The following is a 22,830-nucleotide window of genomic DNA, read 5'->3' as shown; positions in this document are numbered from 1 at the left end:
GAGACAGAGAGACAGAGGACAGAGACAGACAGAGACAGAGAAACAGGGAGACAGAGGACAGAGACAGAGAGAGAGAGAGACAGAGGACAGAGAGACAGAGACAGAGAGAGAGAGGACAGAGAGAGACAGAGAGACAGAGAGGACAGAGAGAGAGACAGAGAGAGGACAGAGAGAGACAGAGAGAGACACAGAGAGGACAGAGACAGAGAGGACAGAGAGACAGAGAGAGAGGACAGAGACAGAGAGAGACAGAGAGAGAGGACAGAGACCGAGAGACAGAGAGAGAGACAGAGACAGAGAGAGACAGAGAGAGAGGAGAAAGAGAGACAGAGAGGACAGAGGGACAGAGAGAGAGAGACAGAGAAACAGAGAGAGACAGAGAGAGACACACACAGAGAGAGAGGACAGAGAGAGAGAGACATAGAGATAGAGAAACAGAGAGAGACAGAGAGAGAGACACACACACACAGAGAGGACAGAGAGAGGACAGAGAGACAGAGACAGAGAGAGAGACAGAGAAACAGAGAGAGGACAGAGACAGAGAGAGAGACACACAGAGAGAGAGGACAGAGACAGAGACAGAGAGAGAGAAAGGACAGAGACAGAGAGAGAAGACAGAGAGACAGAGAGAGACAGACAGAGGACACAGAGAGACAGAGAGAGACAGAGACACAGAGAAACAGAGAGAGACAGAGAGAGACACACACACAGAGAGAGAGGACAGAGAGAGAGAGAGAGGACAGAGAGAGAGACAGAGAGACAGAGAAACAGAAACAGAGAGAGGGAGGACAGAGAGAGACAGAGAGAGAGACACACAGAGAGAGAGGACAGAGAGACAGAGAGAAAGAGAGAGAGGACAGAGACAGACAGAGACAGAGAGACAGACAGAGAGGACAGAGAGAGACAGAGACAGAGAGAGAGACAGAGAGAGAGGAGTGGGGGAGAGAGAGAGAGAGAGAGGCCACTCTGTGGGGCAGAAGCGGTTGTATTTTGGGGAGGGGTCGAGGCACGGGCACTCTCAAAGCTGGAGCGGTTGATCCCAAAGGTTCAGGGCACAGCACAAGTTTGGAGGAACAGAGGGAAGTAAGTGCGTCTGGAGCACCCGGTGGCCGTAGCAAAGCTGCCTAGACCTGAACGCGGGACTCAGCCCCCGCTCTGACCCGCACAGGCCGCTGCCTGATACGCACCCCGCACCCCAAAGCCGCATCTGTTGTATCCTCTGTTCTTCTGACGCTACTCAGTTGTTCCCAACGCTCTCCTCGTCCCTTCCCCTGACAACCTGGCCTTCGCCGGCCCTCGCGTGACCCCTTCCCCAAGCCTCCACTCCTCTGGCCGCCTGCCCGCTGTCCCCTTCAGGAGGCAGCACGGTGCGTGGGAAGGGGTGAAGCCGTGTCGCTGGGGCAGAGCCCCGCTGTCACTCAGTAGCTGTGAGGTCTTGAGCACGTCACCTGCTTGGCACCCTCGTGGTAACACACGACTGTGAGGCCTGAATGAGACGCTGTGAAAGTGCAGGGTGAGCAGCACGCTCTTTCTCTGGACTTGTTCTCTTCTCTTCCAAACCCACCCAAGTTCCACCTGTCCTCCTGGCACCAGGAGCAGCCCTGCCACACCCTCCCTCCAGCAGTTTTCTCTTTACAGAACTGTGGCAACCCGGAGCCTTCCCCGGCCCTCACCGTTTTGCTCTGGAGATGCCTTCAACCTGCTGGAGAGGACAGACCCATGTCCCCCATTGGCTCCCCACGTGGGCCACTGTGATCACTCACCTACACCTCCAGGGCACAGAGGCAAGAATCTCAGCCCCTTGGGAACGGAAATCTTTCCTGTTCTCGGCACTCCTACAGGACAGCTTCAGCCTTAAGTCCTCAGAGATGTACTAGTTCACAGAGCACACTCAGGCCCAGGCACTGCCTGCTCCTTAAGCCCCACCCAGCAAGGAAAGGAGAAGCCCAAGGACATCTCTTCTCTCTGGCAAGAGGGGGCCAGGAACAAAGATGATGCCTCGTGTTATTTAAGAAACACTTTGCTTCCTACATCTTTTCAAAGGACTGTAAGCTCCTCGAGGGGATGTTTGGGTGTCCTGGGCTGTGTGTGGGAGGCCTGCAATGGCCTGGGGTCAGAAAGCTGTGTCGGGTGAGCGAGTGGCCTCCTCCTTCACCAATATGAACCAGAAACGCTGAGACGATTAGAATCAAATTTCAGGCTGGGTGAAACACTGCAGAAGCTGGGACATCGAGGAGTCCTCCATTGCACCAAAGAGAAGACAGTGTAGAAGACAAGTTTGCTATCCTTCTCCTTTAGGTACCATTTAATAGAGCATCTACCAGGCAGGGTGCTAAATACTATATGCAAGACCTCGTTTGACCCCCTTAAAGACAAACAAAAACCCTTCCGAAGTCCAAAAGCTAACGCAAGTACTTCTGTAGATGAGGGCCAGTGGGGGAGCGAAGGAGAGGGCTCGGGGAGGTTAAGCCTCTGAACATCACAAACCTGACAAATGACAGATTCAGGATTTGAACCCCAGTCTTCATTTACTTCCTAGAAGAAGTAATTCACTTTCTGTAAAAGAAGCAATAAGAGACAGATGCAGAAGGAGAGTGTATTTTTTTAAAAAATAATTATTCGTATATATTTCAAAATCATCTCAAACTTACAAAAATGTTGCAAGAACAAAGAACTTTTTTTTTCTCTGAACCATTTGAGAGTAAATTGACATAATGCCCCATGGTTCCCTGGCACTTGTGTGTCTTCAGTACAAATAAGGACATTTTCCTACTTGTCCACAATACAACCAGTGAAATCAGAAAATTAACATTGGTCTCTTATTCCCAGCTAATCTTCAGATCCCATTCAATGAAGTTTTGCAAACTGTCCCAACAGCTTTTTTTTAATAACAAAAACATCTAATCCAGAATCAGGTATTATATTAAGTTGTTGTGTCTCCTCACGTCTGGAATTAAATTTAATTTTAATATAATGTAGGATAACGAAAAATCAAGCCTTTGGAGGTCACTGGCTCTCCAAGGGTTGAGTGGAGAGGCCAATGGTGAAAGGGCTGCTGCCTTGGACACCTGGCCACAAAAAGCCACAGGGGCTGCCTCTGGAGATTCTCCCCCATGGTCCAGAGCAGACTGAGAACAACTGGTCATGATTTCCAGTTTAGGCCTTTCAATCAGCCCTAGATAACCCCAGATGAAGTTATTAAATCTTTGACAAGGGCCATTCAAGTGGCTGACCGGGATATACAGGCAGAAATGCTTCTGGAAAATGGATTTCATCCACTGCTTACCAACTTTAGTCTTTTATTTTTTATTATGATGATGTTTAATAATAATTATTATTAATATAGCCAGTCTTTATTGAGAAGATACTCTTGGTCAGGCATTGTGCTAAAGGCTTTTATTTAATCATCCCATTGAATTCTTCAACAATATGAGGTACATATTATTATTAATCCTATCTTATAAATGACGACATTGAGGCATGGAGAAATTAGATGAAGTTGTCTAAAATCACACAGACAGTAAGACCTCCAGAGTTCACATACCCTATCACCTAATACATATGCACGGAAACATTTTTGCTTAATTCCTAATGAAATAAAATGAACTTCAATCTCCTGAAATCTGATTCTTCCTTCTCTACAAGAAGCACTGAGAAAGTGGCTTTTCAGCTTAACAGAGAGACTCTGACCCGAGTCTAACTCAGGAGGATGCTAGGATTGTACCCCTCCTCCCCCAACACACAGAGATCAGGCCAGGCAAGGTCAGAAAGTGGGGGTAAAACACTTATTTTGAAAATTCATTTGGTGCTTAGATGATAAACAGGAAATTTACTTTATCATTTTACTTCTTATCATTTTTTAAGCTCTGGTAACCTTTGGTTTATCAGACATAATTTCATACATGTGGACTCCTGAAATAGGAAGCGATGTTGTAAGGTCACGCTAAAAGGAAAGCTGGGCGTTACTCTTCATTCCAGCAGCATGACGTACCCAGTACTTGCTTAGTACTACTGAGCATCTCCTGTATGCAAGGCACTTCAAGCCATGAGACCGAGCTCCTAACATCAGATTTCTAGAAGGCTTCCCTACACAGTTGCCAATAAGGACTCTGTATGCAGCCTTGCGCCAGAGGCTTAGGCATCTACCAGCTCCTTTCCGGGGCCAAGAGCACTGCTTGCCTGGAGCGTGGCTCCTCCCCTCTGAGAAGTCATTTGCTCTGACATGGCAGCCACGCCAAAGGGTCATAACTCATACAGTGCTCACCACTGGGCTGGCACATATCAGAGGTGAATCTTTCATCAGGGGGCTTTAGGGTTTGAGAAGAAGGACAACATCCCATTGTCCTTAAGGAATGGGACACCGTGAGGGATTTCCTCTAGGAGAAAATGGAATGTTTCTATCTATCATCAACCATCTCTGCAGTCAGCGGGACTTGAGTGTATCCTTCTCATGATCTCACATGCTTCACATATCCGACTACACACTTAACATTCAGCGGTCTCTTACATTTTCTAGTAGGTCTTTCATAATTTTCTCTAGGGGAGCCTATTCTACATTGTAACTCAATTAAAATCAACTAAATTTAGATTTCCTTTTGTCTGAAAGGATCTTGCCTACCAAAATAAACTGTATGGTGCCACTGGGCATCTCGTGCAAACATAAGAGACTTTGTTTAGATCACTGTGTTCCCTGAGTCTTGGAAAATGTGTTGTTAATCCTATGGAATATTGATCAACTGTGTTTATTTCAGTCTGTAGCATGGGGAGCTGGGAGCTGATAGTTTTTAAGCCAAGAGGGTCTCACTGTTTTTCTCTTCTAATATCCAACATTCAAATTAAACATTTACCTACTAAGTATACTACTTACTACTAAGTACACCTACTGCCTTTATGTACTAGCTGTCAGTGCTTGCTCCTTGTGTCAGTATTTATATTTTGGACAGATCATCCTTTAGCCAGTCAGCTACCATATCTGCCATTTCCTGGTAAAAATAGAGGATAAAATCATGAGGTATTTTTTTCTCACAGAGTCGAATATCTCCTTCTGGAAAATCTTTCTTCATGTCTTCATAGTACTCTTTTGGACACCAACCATCTATAGTACCATAGTAAAATGTAAGCTAGAAGACAAGACAAAAAAATTTATTAGAAAACACTTCCCCTCCCAACACGGATACGACACCAGCAACCTGTAATGCTTTGAAAACAGCCCCTGCACCTGGCCCTATAAGCGAGTCCCAAGGCTCCCTCCGGAGAGTGGCTCTCAAGGCAGTGAGCTTTCATGGTTTATGGGAGCGAACCTTGGCATCTGATGGAAAGGAACTCATGCAGGGAGAGCCTGGTGTGATACATCACCCATGATCCACTAAAAGGACTCGCCAGCAAAGTTGTGTATGTTGAGGTTGAGATGGACACTGGAGAGATGGCCGATGAGGGCAAGGAAGAGTTATTGAGACATAATCACTGAGTAACTAGTAACCATTCATTATGCACTTAATAGTTTTCATACAGCCACATGTAGGCATATGGGACATGTTTGTCGGATGTATGCAAAGATGAATCAGATGGACTCTGCTTCTTAATGTAGCAGATGAAATGTTATCAGAACTCTGAGTGTCTATGACATTTCTAGGAATAGGCTCCAGGTAGTAGGAGAGTGTGCTGATTCAGTGGGAAGGTGTTACAATCCTACTTCAGGTGAAAGCAAGCAGGCTGGATGGAGACAGATCTTCCTTTGAGGCATCACTAAGACGCTTATTGACTATTGATCTGTACCAATCTCTGATACACACACACACACACATGTTCATGCATACACATATATGTATATACACATACAAATGTGTACATATGCACACATATGTGTACATATGTATGGGCACATAAGCATATACACACCACCTATGTATATATAAATATGTATATATGTGTATGTATGTGTATTTATGTGTATATACACATATACATTTATAAGCATATACACACACACATCTTTATCTCTACGTCTAGCTCTAAGCTGCTGTTCTTCACTGAAAAACTATGTTTTACTTCTGTATTTCTGACAAAAAAAAAAAAACGCAACAAAAGTGAAATCCTATTCAGAAGGGTACATACTGGTAATTTCTACCAAAAACCCCCCAAAACTAAATTTTAAGGCCCCTCTGACATCTGTTATCACTGAAAACAAAGAGTTATGCCATAAGTGGCTAGTTACAGTCTCTTGTAGTTTCCATAACACACCAAATTTGTTCACTCATTCAAACTCTTAATCATTAATCTATTCAGCAAATACTTACTGAGCATCTACTCTGTATTAGGAACCTGGAAAACAGATAATAAGACAGTCTCTGGGGGAGGGAGGGACTGGAGGCACCACGACCACAAGATAATTAGCCCAGATAAGGGCATCGGGTGGGAACCAGTGGGCAGGAAAGGTTCCCTAGAGCACTGATGTCCAAGTTGAGTTTTCAAGTTGGGGGAGCACACTGTGGGGAGTATACCAAGCAAATAAAAAGTATGAAGGAGCATGGCACACTTGGGAATTGGAAGTAATTTAAAATGGCTGGGCTTCCCTGGTGGTGCAGTGCTTAAGAATCCGCCTGCCAATGCAGGGGACACAGGTTCGAGCCCTGGTCTGGGAAGATCCCACATGCTGTGGAGCAACTAATCCCGTGTGCCACAACTACTGAGCCCACACGCCATAACTACTGAAGCCTGCATGCTTAGAGCCCATGCTCCACAACAAGAGAAGCCACTGCAATGAGAAGCCCACGCACCACAACCAAGAGTAGCCCTCACTCGCCGCAACTAGAGAAAGCCTGCGCACAGCAACGAAGACCCAACACAGCCAAAAATAAATAAATAAATAAATTTTAAAAAAAAGGCTGGAATATCGGAGATAAGTCTGGAGAGCTGGTGGAGAGAGATGAAATCATGAACAGCCTCTGTGCCCCACTAAGGAGGTGGTACCTTGTTCTGAAGTCCACAGGAGCTAACAAAAGACTTCACACAATGAAGTGACGTGATTAAGTCTGTATGGTAGGAAACTTACTCCAGCTGCAGTGACGAAGAGATTGGAGGGGATCAAGCAGAGGCGGGAGGAGGATATGGGAAATACGTGTTATTGCCCACTGGATAATTTTCTACTTGTATCATTAAATCCATTATCTGAATACGGACAGGTGAGATCACTCTTACAAAAATACCAACTTTTATTACAGTAATGTTATGATGTAACCAACATTTAAAGAGATGGTTAATTAAAAAACACTTTAAAGAGGAGAATATTTAATGTAGTACTCCAGAGAGTCAATTACTGACAAATAAACTTTGAGTTGTAGACTTATTCCAAAACACTTCATAGGGATTTTTCTGGCTTTCACCTGGGCTTTGGTTTTGAAAGCTGCAAAGGATCTGTGGCTCACAGATTTCTCACTGAATTTCCTCTTCCTACTCTCCTGTTTTTGTCACTACAACCATTTCTGGGCATGCCAAAGGTCCCAAGCCACACTTCATCTTGCTAGGGCTCTCAGCAGTGTATGAAGTTCCTCTTGATTCCTGGAGAACAGGAGAGCCTGGAAGTTGCCTGGTTCCTTCTTCCTGGTGCCGGTCTCTCTGTAGCTCTAAAATGCTGCAACCTCACAACCAGTGGGTGACTATTCTGGCCAGTTGTGGAAAAAATAAATTTCTCAGAATTCCTCAGCAACCACCCTGCCAGCTTCCCCTTGCAATACTGCTGGGAGTACAAGCTGTCTGCAGGCATTAATGATCTACCAATAGGGCTAATAACTTTAGATTCTCTCTAAACCACTCCCTACTCTTAGCACCAAGAATCCTTTAAATTATATCTAGGAAATAGCATCTGGAACAGTCATTATGCACAGCTGTTCAACACTTCCTCAGACTATGAAACAGTGTTGAGAAATCTAGAAATGCGAAATTCAGACTTGGGCTCGTGTCCATCAGGTCTGTTCCTCTGCTCCACTGCACCCTTGCCCGAAGACACTAGGACACTGAGAAGGGTACTGTGGGAGTCCTCACACCAGTACAAGCTACGGTGGTGAGGTCTTATGAAAAACCCTAACACAAAAGGGTCACCTAGAAGGAAAGCAAGGCAGGAAAGACCTCCCCCAATGAAGTTGCTTTGACAAGGAGGAAAGCATCACTGTGGCACCTGCTGTTACTTTCCGCCTAACTCTTCAAAGACGATTTCTATGGAGCGTTTCCTTTTCAGTGAGGCGATTACAACTGGAACCATCTCCACTGAGAAATCCAGCTTGATAAGCCTGAGCACTGGGGAAGCGCCATTCCTCCCCTCATGCATGAAGGTATCAGACAGTTGAGCAGGAGTAATAAATATGGATTACAGGAACCCACCCCTACCTTCAGGTATCAAGAGACAAGTCCTGTCCAGCTAGTTATGGGGCATGCGCTGCCCAAGGCATATGCTAGGAACCTCAACACAAAGTGATGTCAGTGTTCAAGACGGCATAACAGTGAGGATCATAGGTTTCCCATATGTTCATCTGATTTCACCTCTCAATCCTCCACACTGTAATCATTTTGAGGGGGCTGTATTTGGTTACATTTCTAAGTGATAGTGGGGTAAGGTCTTTTTGTTTTGTTTTGTATTGTTTATTTAAGTTCTTCTTCAGAAGAAGGGCTCTGTAAGAAAATCTTGGCTTACAAGTCAAACACGTGGTTATTTCTATTGCCTTTACATAATACACTGGCTCAAGATACTTCCTGATCCCTACAGATTATAAGTCACAGGCAATAGATCCGAACAGAGGACTCTGCACCTGTAACCTGAAACAGGAAACTGGAAAAGTATGGGGTGTGTGGTGGTAGTGGTGGGGGAGGGGGAAGGACAGGTGAAGTATAAAGAAAGAAATAATCGGACACCAAAGCGTAGTGGTGAAGAGTGTACACTACTACTATGTCGATATGTAAAAATGATTCGCAACAAATAACGATGACCTGATGAAAACTGAGAATGATTTGCCAGGCTCTATGCTAAGTTTTGTGTTCACTGAGTCCTTATAATAATATTCTGAGGAAGGTATTTTATTCCTGTTTTACAGAAAAGAAAACTTAGGCTTAGAGAGACTAACTTGCTTAAGTTGAAACAATTAGTGAATATAACCCAGTGAAAAACCGAGTTATAAATCCAGAGATGGCATTCCTAATCAGTACCTTTTACTACTATTTACAATTAAGAATAAACTGAACCATGGTATGAAAACACAAACCTGAAGACTGAGAGGTCTTAAACTGGTTATGAAAACTACCTGCATGTGACAATCACCGACACGCACAAAGTTGATGTATACAGTTCTGGGGTGCTGCATGCCACAGGGGTGATGGAAATACTGGAATTGTTAACCAAGAATCTCAGGCTATCAGAAGGATGTTTAAATCAAATGTTTACAAGAAAATAAATTATTTCCTATAGCTTATTTCTCCTTGGCACTTGCTTTGATATGCATGAGAGTTGATAAAGAGTATACATTATTGAGATGAAAATTATTCTATTTCCAAATTGTTATGTTAAGTAATCGTTTCTCTATTAAACACAACATTTAATTTTCTCAATTCTAGGTTTTAATTGCCCAGGATTTTGCTTTTCTCTGCGTACCTTCTATAGTAAGGTGGAATTATGGTTACTGTGATAACCATAGTTATCACAGATAGTCTCTGTGCTCACAGATATATTTTCCTTTAACTCTTCAGTTGCCCCTAAGGATACATGTCCCTGTTAAAATGTCCCTGCAAATTGCTGCAGCTTGCCCCCATAGAGCAGCCACAGTTGTCTTTTCCAATGGCTTTTTTTTTTTAACTTTTTGCTCCTGAAACTGCAGATTCCCAGCATTTCCACTCAAAATGACTCTAAACCTATCTCCCATCTGGCAATGGCTAAGTGGTTGAAATTCAGAAGTAAGACAGCTCTGCCCTGGAGAAGCTCCAGAGTAGCGAAGAACTCAGGCATGTACAAGCTGGCCCTTAAACACAACAGGCAGAGAGAGGTACGAACAAAGTACTGTAGGAGCCAGAAGCAGGAAAACCTGACTTCTGCCCTGATTGATGCAACAAAGCTTTGTTTTCGTATTCACTGAGTTGCTGGCTTTTATGCATTACTAATAGAGCATTTATTTTAAGAACAAAAGACATATTAGAAACCACATTATGGTACAAGTTTATATATTTGATTTAGCTAATAACTAACAAAAATCACTTCCAATGATATAACAACATCTTAAAATATTAAACATGAAAAAAGCCATACACAGAAGTCTCTATCTGGTGATAATAAATATTATTCAGCTATAAAAAAAGAAGGAAATCCTGCCATTTGCGACAACATGAATGGACCCTGAAGGTATTTTATGCTAAGTGAAGTCAAACAAATAAAGACAAATATTGTATGATCTCACTTACATGTGGAATCTAAAACAAAAAACCGAATTCACAGAAACAGACTGGTGGTTACTAGTGGCAGGGGGTAGGGGGTGGAGGAAACGGGTGAAGGTGGTCAAAAGGTATAAACTTCCAGTTATAAGATAAGTAAGTTCTGGGGATGTAATATACAGCATGGTGACTATAGTTAACACTATACTGTAATATTTGAAAGTCGTTAAGAGAGTAGACATTAAAAGTTCTCATCACAAGAAAAAAAACTGTAATTAAGTGAGGTGATAGATGTTCATTAAACTTGTGATAATCACTGGGCAATATATACATGTATTAAATCATTATGTTGTACACTTTAAACTAATACAATGTTATGTGTCAATTCTATCTCAATAAAACTGGAAAAAAAATCTCTATCTGAATTACTTCTTTCTATTCAGTAGCTGACTAGGACTACAGGCATCATAGGAATTGCTGGACAGGAGCAACAGGCTGCTGCTTCTACCCTCCCCGCGAAGTCAGACACTTAAGCCTCGACCCTGCAACCTTAAAGGAAACCTATTCTGTAACATAAGCATCTCCTTTCAGTTATTTGAAAATCCCAGCCCACTCAGGAACAGAGAGGTAGCAGTCACAAAGCTTTAACAGTTCACTGCAGCCTTTCTGAGCAACCATTTTTAAGAACTTGAACAACTGCTGAAGAAAGGGAGATAGTTCAGAAAATTCGTTTTCCGATTTACCTTGTTTCCTTTCTTTCTTTTATCTAGAACTGGCTCAATTTCCATTCTTAAAAAAATGAGAATTAGGGCTTCCCTGGTGGTGCAGTGGTTAAGAATCCACCTGCCAATGCAGGGGACACGGGTTCGATCCCTGGTCCAGGAAGATCCCACATGCTGCAGAGCAACTAAGCCTGTGTGCCACAACTACTGAGCCTGCGCTCCAGAGCCCGTGAGCCACAACTAATGAAGCCTGCGCACCTAGAGCCTGTGCTCCGCAAAAAGAGAAGCCACTGCAATGAGAAGCCTGTGCACCGCAAGGAAGAGTAGTCCCCGCTCACCGCAACTAGAGAAAGCCTGCGTGCAGCAACGAAGACCCAAGGCAGCCAAAAATAAAATAAATTTATTTTTTAAAAAAGGGAACTAAAATCCCTAAAAATTAAAAAAAGTGGCTGAGGACAGAGGTGAACACACAATCCTTCACAAGCACCAGGCCCTGCTCCCCCTGAAGGCATCTAGGGGAGCAGTGGGAATTGGGTGCGAAAGGAGTAGGAAGTCCAAGCGGGTTAGGGACTGGGCTACTCTCCAGTAACTGGAATAGTCATGCATCAAAAGCCCTGCAAAGTGGGGCTCTCTTCTTTCTGCACGATCCAAGTGTAAAGGGCCAGAACCTGTTCATTCCCAAATGTAAGTCACTGCTCCTTCCAGAGTAACTAGCTTCGTCTCTTTCTTACCTGGGTCTGGAGTGAGAAGCTGACCCAAGGCATCTATCTTCCTCTGGTGAGGCAGCAGAGTATGAGGCACTGGGAGCAAATTTATCCTCCTGTGCTTCTGTTTCTCCCTGGTTATATGCCTCAGGAAACTGGCAGACGTGCTGGGAAGGGTCTTGCTTAACTAACTTAGAGAAATGGCCAATTCCAGCTCATCTGAATTCTCCGTACTGGGCCCAAGTCCTGGTAAAGTTTAAGTACTACTGTGTCTTCCTTCGCTGCTGTTCCTATACAACATCTCCCTTAGGCATTTTATGGGAAGCAGTGGCCAGAATGGGATTGGGGCATTCCAGGGTCACTTGGCTACATATTTAATATTACCAAAATCTTTCATTAAAGAATGAAAATATCTGAAGGGGTGTGCAGGGGGAGGAAAAGATAGCCAAAGTCTTTTTAAAGTACTCAGAGGCATATCTAGGATATAACTAACTTTGTAATAATAAACTTTTATTGAATGCTTAGTACATGGCCAGACACTCTTGCAAGGTCTTTATATGAATTGCATATAGCATTATAGTTTTGGAACAACTGCGTGAGAATAGATAGTATTATTAAACCATTTTATTGATGAAAAAAGGAGACACAGTGAGGTCAAGTAAATTAACCAGGGTCACATAAGTAAGCAAATGGTGGAGCTGGAGTTTGAAGCTCATGCTGTACCTCTGAAGATTCTGCTCCCCGATCACGCTCCACTAGAAAACTCAAGGGTATGCTGCCACAAATGAGTGCCTAAAATGAAGCTCTCAAGGTCAAAATGATTGAGATACAAACAAACCTGTCTATTTCCAGGATGATTATGATATTCTGAACAGGCTTCAAATTAAACAGGCAGAACTAACACCATCAGTTTCAGACCGAGGTTGGCGGAAAGGCCGTCTTGGTTAGCTGGTCCAGAGAGCACATCCTATGCTCCACTAAGCGGGACGTGTGCATGTCCGAAGGATTTGCATGCCCAGATCTGCAAACAACTGTGCAAGGTTTGTTTGTTCCCAAAGGCAACATGCGCCTCTGGGCTCAGGCGGGCTAAGCAGGATGGGGAGAGCCGTAGCAGAGGGGTCCCTGTTCCTGAGGACACGCTGACCCTTTCCCAACCACACTGTTGGCCCCAGGCTGGCCCTCTGGGGGCAGGGGCAGCACCACTTTGCAGGAAGTCCTTCCACCGCTGCCTACCTTCATCAGAAACAGCGTCTCATGTGCTCTCGCTGGGAACAATTTCAGACCCCTACTGACTGATAGTGATGTTCAGATTTGGTCTGGCCGTAGCACACAGCAGCTGTTTCCATAAGCCTAGGCCAAGGACGGTCACGGCAGTTTAGAATTTCCCTCCTAAGTGAGTTTTAAATGAAAACTTCAAGTTTCTAAACCAAACACTAATTCACTTTTCTTTGAATGAGACTATATCCCCTTATAGCTGAGAACAATGACAGAATGGGAATGCTGACCTCCTATTTGCCTCAGACACACCAGGTGCCTCATAACGCACAGCATACCCCAGCGGCTCCCGGAAGGACTGGGACCGGCGTGGTGAAAATGCACAGTTGATTCTCTTACTCTGCTTTATTCCATCCTGGTTCTCATTCCCGTCCCTCCCCCCCTCCATTTCCGTCTTATTCATTAGTTCCTCTCCTTCCTCCCAACCTTTAAATGTGTTCCCCAAGGGTCAACCTTTAGATGTATTCTCTCCTCATACTACATACTTCCTTGGGTTACTATTTCCATGCTCATGACTCCAAATATATCCTCATCATTCCCAAATCAAAATTCAGCCCAGATTCCTCTTCTAGGCTTCACACCCATATATCCAGCTACCTGCCAGACACGTGTACCCCGGATGTCCCACAGGTATCTCAAACAAAAGTACCAAAATGAACTGCTTTCTCAACCAGCTCCCACAGCGTGCTGGCGCTTCTTCTCCCATATTCCCTATCTTGTTACAAAATCCAAATACAGAGAATTAACCTTAGACTCCATCTCCATTCTCTCATATCCTATGGGTACTAAGTGTCTTTGATTCTACTTCCTAAATCTTTCCAAATTCTACCCCTTCTTTATCCCCAATTCCACTGCCTTAGTTCTTGTAAAAGTCTTCTAAACAGTTTTCCCACTTCAAATTTCATTCTTTTCCAACATTCTGATACACATTTCCCCCCAAATAATCCCTCTCATTGGTTAATCTAGCCACATTCCTAGGACTAACTGATATGAACTGGCACCTCTGAACTGGTTGTTCACAGACGGCATATGTTCTGATGGGTCAGTGGTTATGTCATATGGTTGTCAAACATTCTGAGTATCACCCTGATTATTACCCCCTTCCTTAAATCCTTCAATGGTTCCCTAACAACTCAAAATAGTCTCTTTAGTGTAGCATATCATGGCTTCTTGTTCTCAGGCCAGTGACCAAACCACAGTACCATACTCCCTAACCTTTTCTAGTGCCTCAAAGCAACTTCTTCACCTGGGATCTACAGGTCCACGCAGTTTCATGGGTAGATGCAGTGGCAGTTGAGGGGAGCGGAGTAATGTAAACTTGGATGGGAAAAAGAATATATCATTTTTTTTGCTAACCTCTAACAATAATTTAGTATTTCCTTCAATTATGAACACAGGCAACAAACCACAGAATATTAGAAATACCTATCTTTTGTCATCTATAAAATTACTGAAAATTTCAAATTACAGTAAAATTGTTTTAAGTAACTAAAAGTTTATGCATATCACTACATATTTACAATAGTAATTCTGACTGCTATTATATCTCATTATTTAGTTTGTTAAAGATGCACAAATTATATATCACAAATTTGCTTTTAATATATTTTGATAACTATACTTCAATATAATTTTTTTTTGGTAATCTCATGTATTTATTTCATGCGCTTAAAAAACTTATTCTGAGAAGGAGTCCACACACGACACAGTTGGAGAGATCCACGGCACAAAAAGGCTTAGAATCTGTAACAGCGTCCCTGTCCGTTCATCTAGTACACATCTATTGATGGTTCACCAGGTATCATGCATGGTGTTATGCCACAGGGATACCAAGATGAGAAAAACCTTCAAGGTGGGTGAGAGGGGAAAACCGACTGTTTAAATACTGTGTGATAAATGCAATATGATAACTTTACATATGGAGCCATGGGAGCCGAGGGGAGGGACTTCTAACCAAAACCAGGGGCTGGGGAAGCCCTCTTAAAGACGACAATGGAGGGCTTCCCTGGTGGCGCAGTGGTTGAGAGTCCACCTGCCGGTACAGGGGACATGAGTTCGTGCCCCGGTCCGGGAGGATCCCACGTGCCGCGGAGCGGCTGGGCCCGTGAGCCATGGCCGCTGAGCCTGCGCGTCCGGAGCCTGTGCTCCGCAATGGGAGAGGCCACAACAGTGAGAGGCCCGCGTACCGCACAAGAAAAAAAAAAAGATGACAATGGAGCCAAGTCTTAAAGGACAGGTAGAATTTAGTCAGGTGAAGAAAGAACACAACCTATGATGCCACAGGCCCTACTATATTCTTTTGGAAACAACTGAGTCTGACATATTTGCTTCAAGAAAGGGAAATAACCTTATGTAGTGCTGCAGCAGTGTCTGACACTGTAAAGTCTCTAGACCTTGGAAAGAAGGAAGGGAGACAATCAGCTCCGGAGATTTTTCCGAGTTAAAAAGGCACATTTCCCTCAAGAAGATAAAAAGTTCTCTTCATGTGGAAATTCAGTGGTAAAAAATTTGAATTTAGAACCAAAGTCTGCTGATTATGATATAATAGTTTTTTAGAGGAGGAGAAAGAATCCAAAAGCCATCCACATGTGGTAGTAGAATGACTGTTTTTAGACTAAATCTGCTGTGGCTTCCTGACTGGATGGCACAAAGATACATTTTCCAGAACTGTTTTAAAAGTTGAATAATAGATATATTTAACGATTCTTGCAACGAAATGTGTGGCTCAAAACATCTTTACAATGGACAGTCCTGGAGAGGCACAAGGTTTCTGAATGCTTGTATTTGGGCAGAAATGAGACAGAGTATCCTTGACTAGAATATTTAAAGTAGGGATATGTCTAGTCTTGGGAACTGATTTTCAAGTCTGACTAATTATCAGGGTTGTTTGGAATGCAGGGGAAAATGCCCACTATTTTGCTAGAACTATGTGCCCTTTTAAGTTTCCTTACTTTCTCAAGCAGACTGAGACATATGTTGATTCAACTTTTACCAATATTAAATTACAGCATGTTTCCATTTTTTTTCATTACAGAAACAAAAAAATTGCAATAAACTTCTTGTCTTTCTATACCTCGTTTCACTTAGGAATTGGAATTGTATTATTCTAGTGGAGAGTTCAAACTTAGCTGGTAGAAAGGACATTCAATTAATCGCAGGTAGTTGTGCATCATTAAACTAAACAATGCCTTGCTTTCCCAAACTCCACAAGTACGTGTCATGTTATCTTAAAAACAAAATAAAACCATTCCCTGTAGTTGGAAAAGTTTAGTCCTGTGACCGTGTGTTAATATTAACCTTGAAATGCCTGCCATCTACCATTATACCCCCATATTTCTCCCACAAAAGTGTCAGTGAAGTACGGTCCTGACACAGTTACCATGAGCAGCCCTCTATCTGGGAATGATTACACTTGCATATGGATTTAACTTAGGACAGGAATAAGTTAGCACCTTCCTTTGACCTCCTTCTGAGCACAACATACAAACAGAATCCAGGAATGATGAGTACTTTACAGCAGCTGGCTTCCACAGGTGGTAAGACAGGCTTTGACACATGACGGGTCTAGTCATTCAGCAAGTGTGAATTTTGGAAATGAGCATCTGCCAGTCTTATTATTAACTGGGAACTGAGTTGTTTTTATGAACTTCCAGCCTTGAGAACTTAAGCACAGCTTTGAAACAAATTCACTTATAATTTAACTAAAAAATAAAATACTGTTTTTCTTGCATTTTCACATACGTCAATGAGTGGAAACAGTTGAAAGCCCTGGAAAGAGGGTCCTTATGAGGCCCCAACCTCCCCCATTCAGGTAATGAGGGTTTCCTCTGTCTTCAAAATTTCAATCTCTGGCCAACTGCTATTTTAGAAATATGATGACCACTATGGCCGTAAGACAAACACAGACTGGCACTTTCAAAAGTCCTCTCTGGGTGAAGCTACGATAGATCGATATTCTAAAAATATTGTTTTAAGAACATATATATTTCTTGCTTTAAGATAATTGTATTGGGAGGTTATAGAAATATGAATTAACACTATAGGCAAGTTTAAGTCAAATGTCTCAAAGTTTATGAAGAGATTCTAAACCCAGCAGGATATCTAAGATTTTACTTGCAGATTGTAGGTTCCTGGGCCCTGTAAGAGTTGGTCACTCAGTGGGGCTCGTTTCATTGCATCCAGCAGATGTCACGGTTCAGCACTGGACTGCAAAGCTCTATATTAGCACAGTCCAACAGAAATACAAAGGCACACTGGTAATTTAAAAACTTCTACTAACTGCATTTTAAAAAGTATAAAGGAACGAATGAAATTTCTTTTAATAATATATGTTATTTACCCCCACGTATCTAAAATATTATCATTTCAACAGGTAATCAATATAAAAATATTAATGAACTATTTTACTTATTCTTTCGGTACTAAGTTTCTGAAATTCAATGTGTGTTTTACACTCATGGCACATCTCAATTCAGAGTAGCCGCAAATAACCACATGTGGCTAGTGGTTACCGTGTTAGATGGTACAGCTCTATCCTATTCAGCTGTACAGACAGACAGCTGTATGGACAGACAGACAGATGATGCCATGGGAGTACCAGGGCCACCTTAATTCTAGGGTGCTTAGACATATTCTAAACCATGGCCCCTCACAGTTTCAGAAACTGTGCTTCCAAATACGCCTGTGTTAAGATTCTAGCACTTACAGCAGCAACTCAAAAATGCTAAATATTTCAATTGTTGCCTTTCTGCACCTGCTTGTATAGAAAACTCGCCTTGGTGTCAGCTGGGCATTCCTACTCTAATGCATTGGAGAATAAGAGAGACGGGCTCACTGGATCATCAGATCATAGGCATGTTAGTTCTTTTCCAATGTTTCACTTATATTTTAATATAACTCATTTCTTCCATAAATATTATTGAGAGTCTTTTCAGTACAAAGCTCTAGAGAGAAGTATCGATCCTAAAAATAAACCCAACAAAAACAGGTGGCAAAACATATTTAAGTAACTATGTAGTCAGCTTTACTTACTTTCTATGCAACTTTCAAGGACTGCCTTAATGTTAACTAGAAGTAGAACTTGATCTGAAATTTACAAACCCATGAGGTCTTACAGAGTCTAACCAACTCTAGCCTTTCATCCTCAGTAAGTATTGCTGCCCATCTACTTACCTCCTTGTAGCACTAAAGTGATTACCTTAGATAAATGTTCCTTTATGGTTTCATTGTCTCTCTTCACCACCTCCATCATTTCTTGGCTCCCAAGGTAGGCAGCGTTAACTACATTAAAAAAAAAAAAAAAGGCAAACAGTTAAAATATATAGAACAAACACAAATGTCAAATTAATTGTAGTATATTCCTGTTTTACTCTTTTCTTTTGCCAAATGCTATGTGATGTGAGATATTAGTGAGGCCAAGAGAGGCATGTGAGTCAGCAACATGCACTGTCTCTGGAAACAAGAGCATGCCCTGTGGAAGAACCTCTCTCACCCTCACCTGGCTTTCTCAATAGCAACGTTAGCAGGATGATGGCCTAATGTCAGATACCACAGCAGATGTGTGTAATCATACCTGATCAAGGCATTTTTATGATTTAAGGATTAGAATCACAAATTTTGACAAATAAATCATGTATACCAGGGAAACCACACATAGTTATGAACATGAAACCATCTCGATAATTTTTTAAAAAGGACACAACTAAAAAGACTGTTTATTTTAAAACAGGTTTAAGTGATCTTTAGGAGTTGCTTCTGAGGGTTAGTTCTATTATACTGACTGTGGAATGAGCAGAGTGACCCTCATTTTCGAGATGTCAAATAACTGAGAAAAAGGAAGAACGCCAGAGATAACATGAATTGATGTGATTTTCTGGTACTGCTACACAAATTTTCATTTGATTCTTTGTGCCTTGAATTCTACTTTGATTGGTGTTATTATTGTTACTTTACTTTCTTTTTGGCATCATCTGCCTATTTGTCTTTTATTTTTAATCTTTTGTCATATGTTATGTCTCTTGAAATCATAAGTAGATTTCTTTAAAAACAAAATTTAAAGTCTCCCTCTCTTAAATAAAGGGACTTAACATACTCACGTATATTGATATGAAAGATATTTGGTCTGACTCCAGTCAGTAGGCAGAATAAAGTAAATAATAAAGTTCACAGCAGGAGTTAATGAAATAGAGACCAGAAAAACAATTGAGAAACTAAATGGAACTAAAATTAAGTTCAATAACTGATAAATCTTTAGGCAGACTGATCAGGAAAAAAATGTGAGAAGACATAAAACATTACCAGTATCAGGAAAGAGAAATGACAACCCTTCAGATAATACAGACATCAAAAGGATAATCAAGTAATTTTGTGGACAACTTTATGTCATGAAATTCAATAACTTAGATGAAACAGCCAGTCTGCCCAAAGACACAAATTTGAAGCTTACTTAACAATAAATAGATAACCTCAATCGTCTTATATCTATTAAAGAAATTAAATTTGTAATTTAAAGCCTCTGCACAAAGAAAACTCGAGGGCAAGATGAATTCATTGGTCCACTCTACCAAACATTTAAGGAAGAAATAATATTGATTTTAAATAAATTCTTCCACAAATGACTACACATATATAGATATTTAATTTTTGACAAAGGTAGCATTTCAGAGCAGCAGAAAACAGGTGGTCTGTGGTAGGCAGAATTCCCAGATGACACAAATACTCCTTGCCCTTTACAATCCCTCCCTTCTGAGTGTGGGTGAAACCTGTGAGTATGATGACATATTACTCCCATGACTAGGTTATGTTATAAAGTTGAGACGACTTTAAGGGAGATTATCCCAGTGGACCTACCCTGATCACACGAGTCCTTCAAAATTTGAGTTCTCTCTGGCTAGTGGCAGAAGAAGTCACAGATTCAAGGCACTAGAAGGATTAAATGCACCACTGTTGGTTTGAAAATGGAGCTCATGTGAAAAGGACCTGAAAGTGACTGACCTCCAGGAGCTGAGAGGGACCCCTGGCTGACAGCCAGCAGGAAAATGGGGACTGCAGTCAAAAAGCCACATGAACTGGATTCTGCCAACAACCTGAATGAGCTCAGAAGTGGATTGTGGGATATGCAGGGGTATAAAAGAGGCTTCTGAGATCCAGGCAATGGTGATCCTTGAGCTGGGAGGGAGTTATATGGGAGCTTGCTTTCTGATAATTCATGGAGGTAAACATTTACATCTTAAGCACTTTTCTGTAGTGTTATTCTTGAATTGGAAAAAATATAAACATTCAAAAAACTTGTAAGGAATCTTACATTTCTAAAAGTAAATTTTTCATCAGGGAATGTACCTCACCTCACCTTTATTCTTATTCTTGTTTTTCCTGGTAGTTTCCCATCTAAGTGTACTTTTTTGTTGTTTTTAGAAAGTAGAATACCAGTTTCATTTCCAGTAATTGCTCCAAGGAAGCAATTATCTTTTTCTTTCCTCAAAAATGCTCATAGGGCTTCCCTGGTGGCACAGTGGTTGAGAGTCCGCCTGCCGATGCAGGGGACACGGGTTCGTGCCCCAGTCCGGGAAGATCCCACATGCCGCGCAACGGCTGGGCCCGTGAGCCATGGCCGCTGAGCCTGTGCGTCCGGAGCCTGTGCTCCACAACGGGAGAGGCCACAACAGTGAGAGGCCCGCGTACCGCAAAAAAAAAAAAAAAAAAGCTCATAACACAGCACAGTGGCCAAAAACAATAATACTAAATAGAAGTGTAATTTCCTAAGGGGAAAACACATTTCTCCTGGCAATGACTATCAACAGCATTCCTGGAAACCTAGCAGAATTCAGTTTCAAGCACCACAGTGAAGGAAATATCTAGTAGCAGGAGTAATGGAAACAAAACACGAAGGGAAGAGAATGGTTTAGAAGAATGGTACTTATTTACTTTTATTTCCTTAAAAATCTAAATACAGGTGTAATAAAAACCTCACTGAGTCTAATGTTCTATTTTACTTGCTACCATCATCTTCTGAAATCTGCTTAGCGTTTAAAGATCACTACAGGACATCAACTCCCAGTGGAGTGGCTGAGGAACGAAATGAGTGAGGGCTAAAGTTGGAAGACCAATAAGACATTCATCTCCCAGGCTAAATGGTACCACTAAATTCTCCAAGTACACATAATCTACAATAGAAGGCTGCCTTCTGTTTAACTCAATCACCTATCTTGATGCCATTTTGTCTGTCTGGAAAATTCCCAACTGATCTTCAAGTCCAAATTCATTTGTCTTCTCCCTTACTTATCTAGATAGAACTAATTTCTCCTTTTCTTGGTACCATTCCTGACCTGTATCTGTATTTATAACAGTCGTAAGTGTGATATGTTAAAATTCTTCACATTTATCTCCCCTACCATGCTATATAAATATATATATATATATATATATATATATATAAATATAGCAGCAGCTATATTTCATTTATTGTTCTCTCCAGTGATTATGCAAGTGCTTGGTTCATGGCAGCTGTGAGTTAAGGGCTGTTAAATAAAATAAATGGGAAGGGATTCGGCCAGTGTTTTCCTTATTTGCGGGGGCAGGAGGGAAACAGGTCAGGAGGAAATACCTGCTGCCTTCCTTGAAGTGGTGCAAGAGCTGACATCACAAGAGAGGCCAGAACACTGACATGGTAAGCCAAGCTGGCAGATACTCATATAAAACTGGGACAAATCATTGCAGGCAAGAGTGGCAATCTAAGAGCTTCTGTTGAGACTGGCCCCAGACTAGGCCACATAAAGCACTGAGGGAAAATGCAGAGGGAAGAAAAACCACAATGAATGATACAATAGGAGGTCTGGGGGAGATGTACGAACAGTTTTCTGAAGTAGAACTTGGGGGTTGGAAGCCAAGTTGCCCTGCTGTTTTGGTGGCATGTGATCCAATGCCATTAGCACAGTTTCACAGTAGAATGCCCCAGTTTGTTCAGTTTTGCCTTTATATTGGGGAGGGAGGATTGATGGTGCTGAAGCAAAGGGAATTACTTGAACTGGGCACAGTTTAATTAGGGCAGGTGAAATGTGGAGGTAGGAAATCTCCCATACATGGGTGTGTACACTGCAGTGTAAAATGTTATTGTTACTCCTGGTCTGTTCTGACCAAGATATTATTTCTAGTCACTTTAATATTCTTTAAAATGGCTGTTAGGTTCTGTATGTCCAAAGTATGCCATAAGGTTTAGAAGAAAAAAACCAGTCTCTTAAAAAAATGCTCCTTACAAGATTTGCTGGATTAGAAAAAGGGTTTGGTATATTTACCTCCATGATGGGAGGGGTAGCTGAGGACAGAAGCCACTAGGAAGCACACAAATAGAGGTAAACAGCAAAAAGTTTTCATTTAAATTCTCTTTAAAATAATAAGGCTACTACTAATAATCACGGGAACCAAGACAGGCTCTCCTGTGGATAGGTGCATCTAGACGTGCTTCCAAGAGGGTCTCCCATAAATAAACTGCAGACCCCAGTCTGAGGTGGTCTTGTCAGGGCTTGAGAAGCCCAAAGACATTCTGGAGGGGGCATGGATGTGGTGGACTTTAGTTATGGTGAAGAGGATGGAGTTAACTGTCTAGGTTACTAGTTAACTAGTATGGATGGAGTTACTAGCTAGGTGTTTGGTAGGTCCATGGAAGATGGGTAGGTAGGTAGGTCCAAGACCATCTTGAAGTAGGGATGTAGTAAATACTAGTACCT

At 42.1% G+C, this 22,830-nt stretch overlaps 1 protein-coding gene across 1 annotated transcript in view; it reads right to left on the bottom strand.

Moving 5' to 3' along the window:
* Window positions 1–2,332: 2,332 nt before the first annotated feature.
* Window positions 2,333–22,830, bottom strand: part of LDAH (lipid droplet associated hydrolase) — a 94,866-nt gene continuing 74,368 nt past the window's right edge. Inside the window, exons 6-7 of the mRNA XM_060027043.1 lie at window positions 18,306–18,388; window positions 2,333–5,120 (exon numbers count right to left, since the gene is read on the bottom strand). Coding sequence (XP_059883026.1) covers window positions 4,929–5,120; window positions 18,306–18,388 — 275 coding nt within the window. The 3' untranslated portion in view covers window positions 2,333–4,928. The remainder of the gene's footprint in view (window positions 5,121–18,305; window positions 18,389–22,830) is intronic.

Source organism: Delphinus delphis, chromosome 12 (genome assembly GCF_949987515.2).
Source record: "Delphinus delphis chromosome 12, mDelDel1.2, whole genome shotgun sequence".
Taxonomy (NCBI): Eukaryota; Metazoa; Chordata; class Mammalia; order Artiodactyla; family Delphinidae; genus Delphinus; species Delphinus delphis.
Note: the sequence above shows the minus strand (reverse complement) of the source record. Positions and strands in the feature narration are given on the sequence as shown.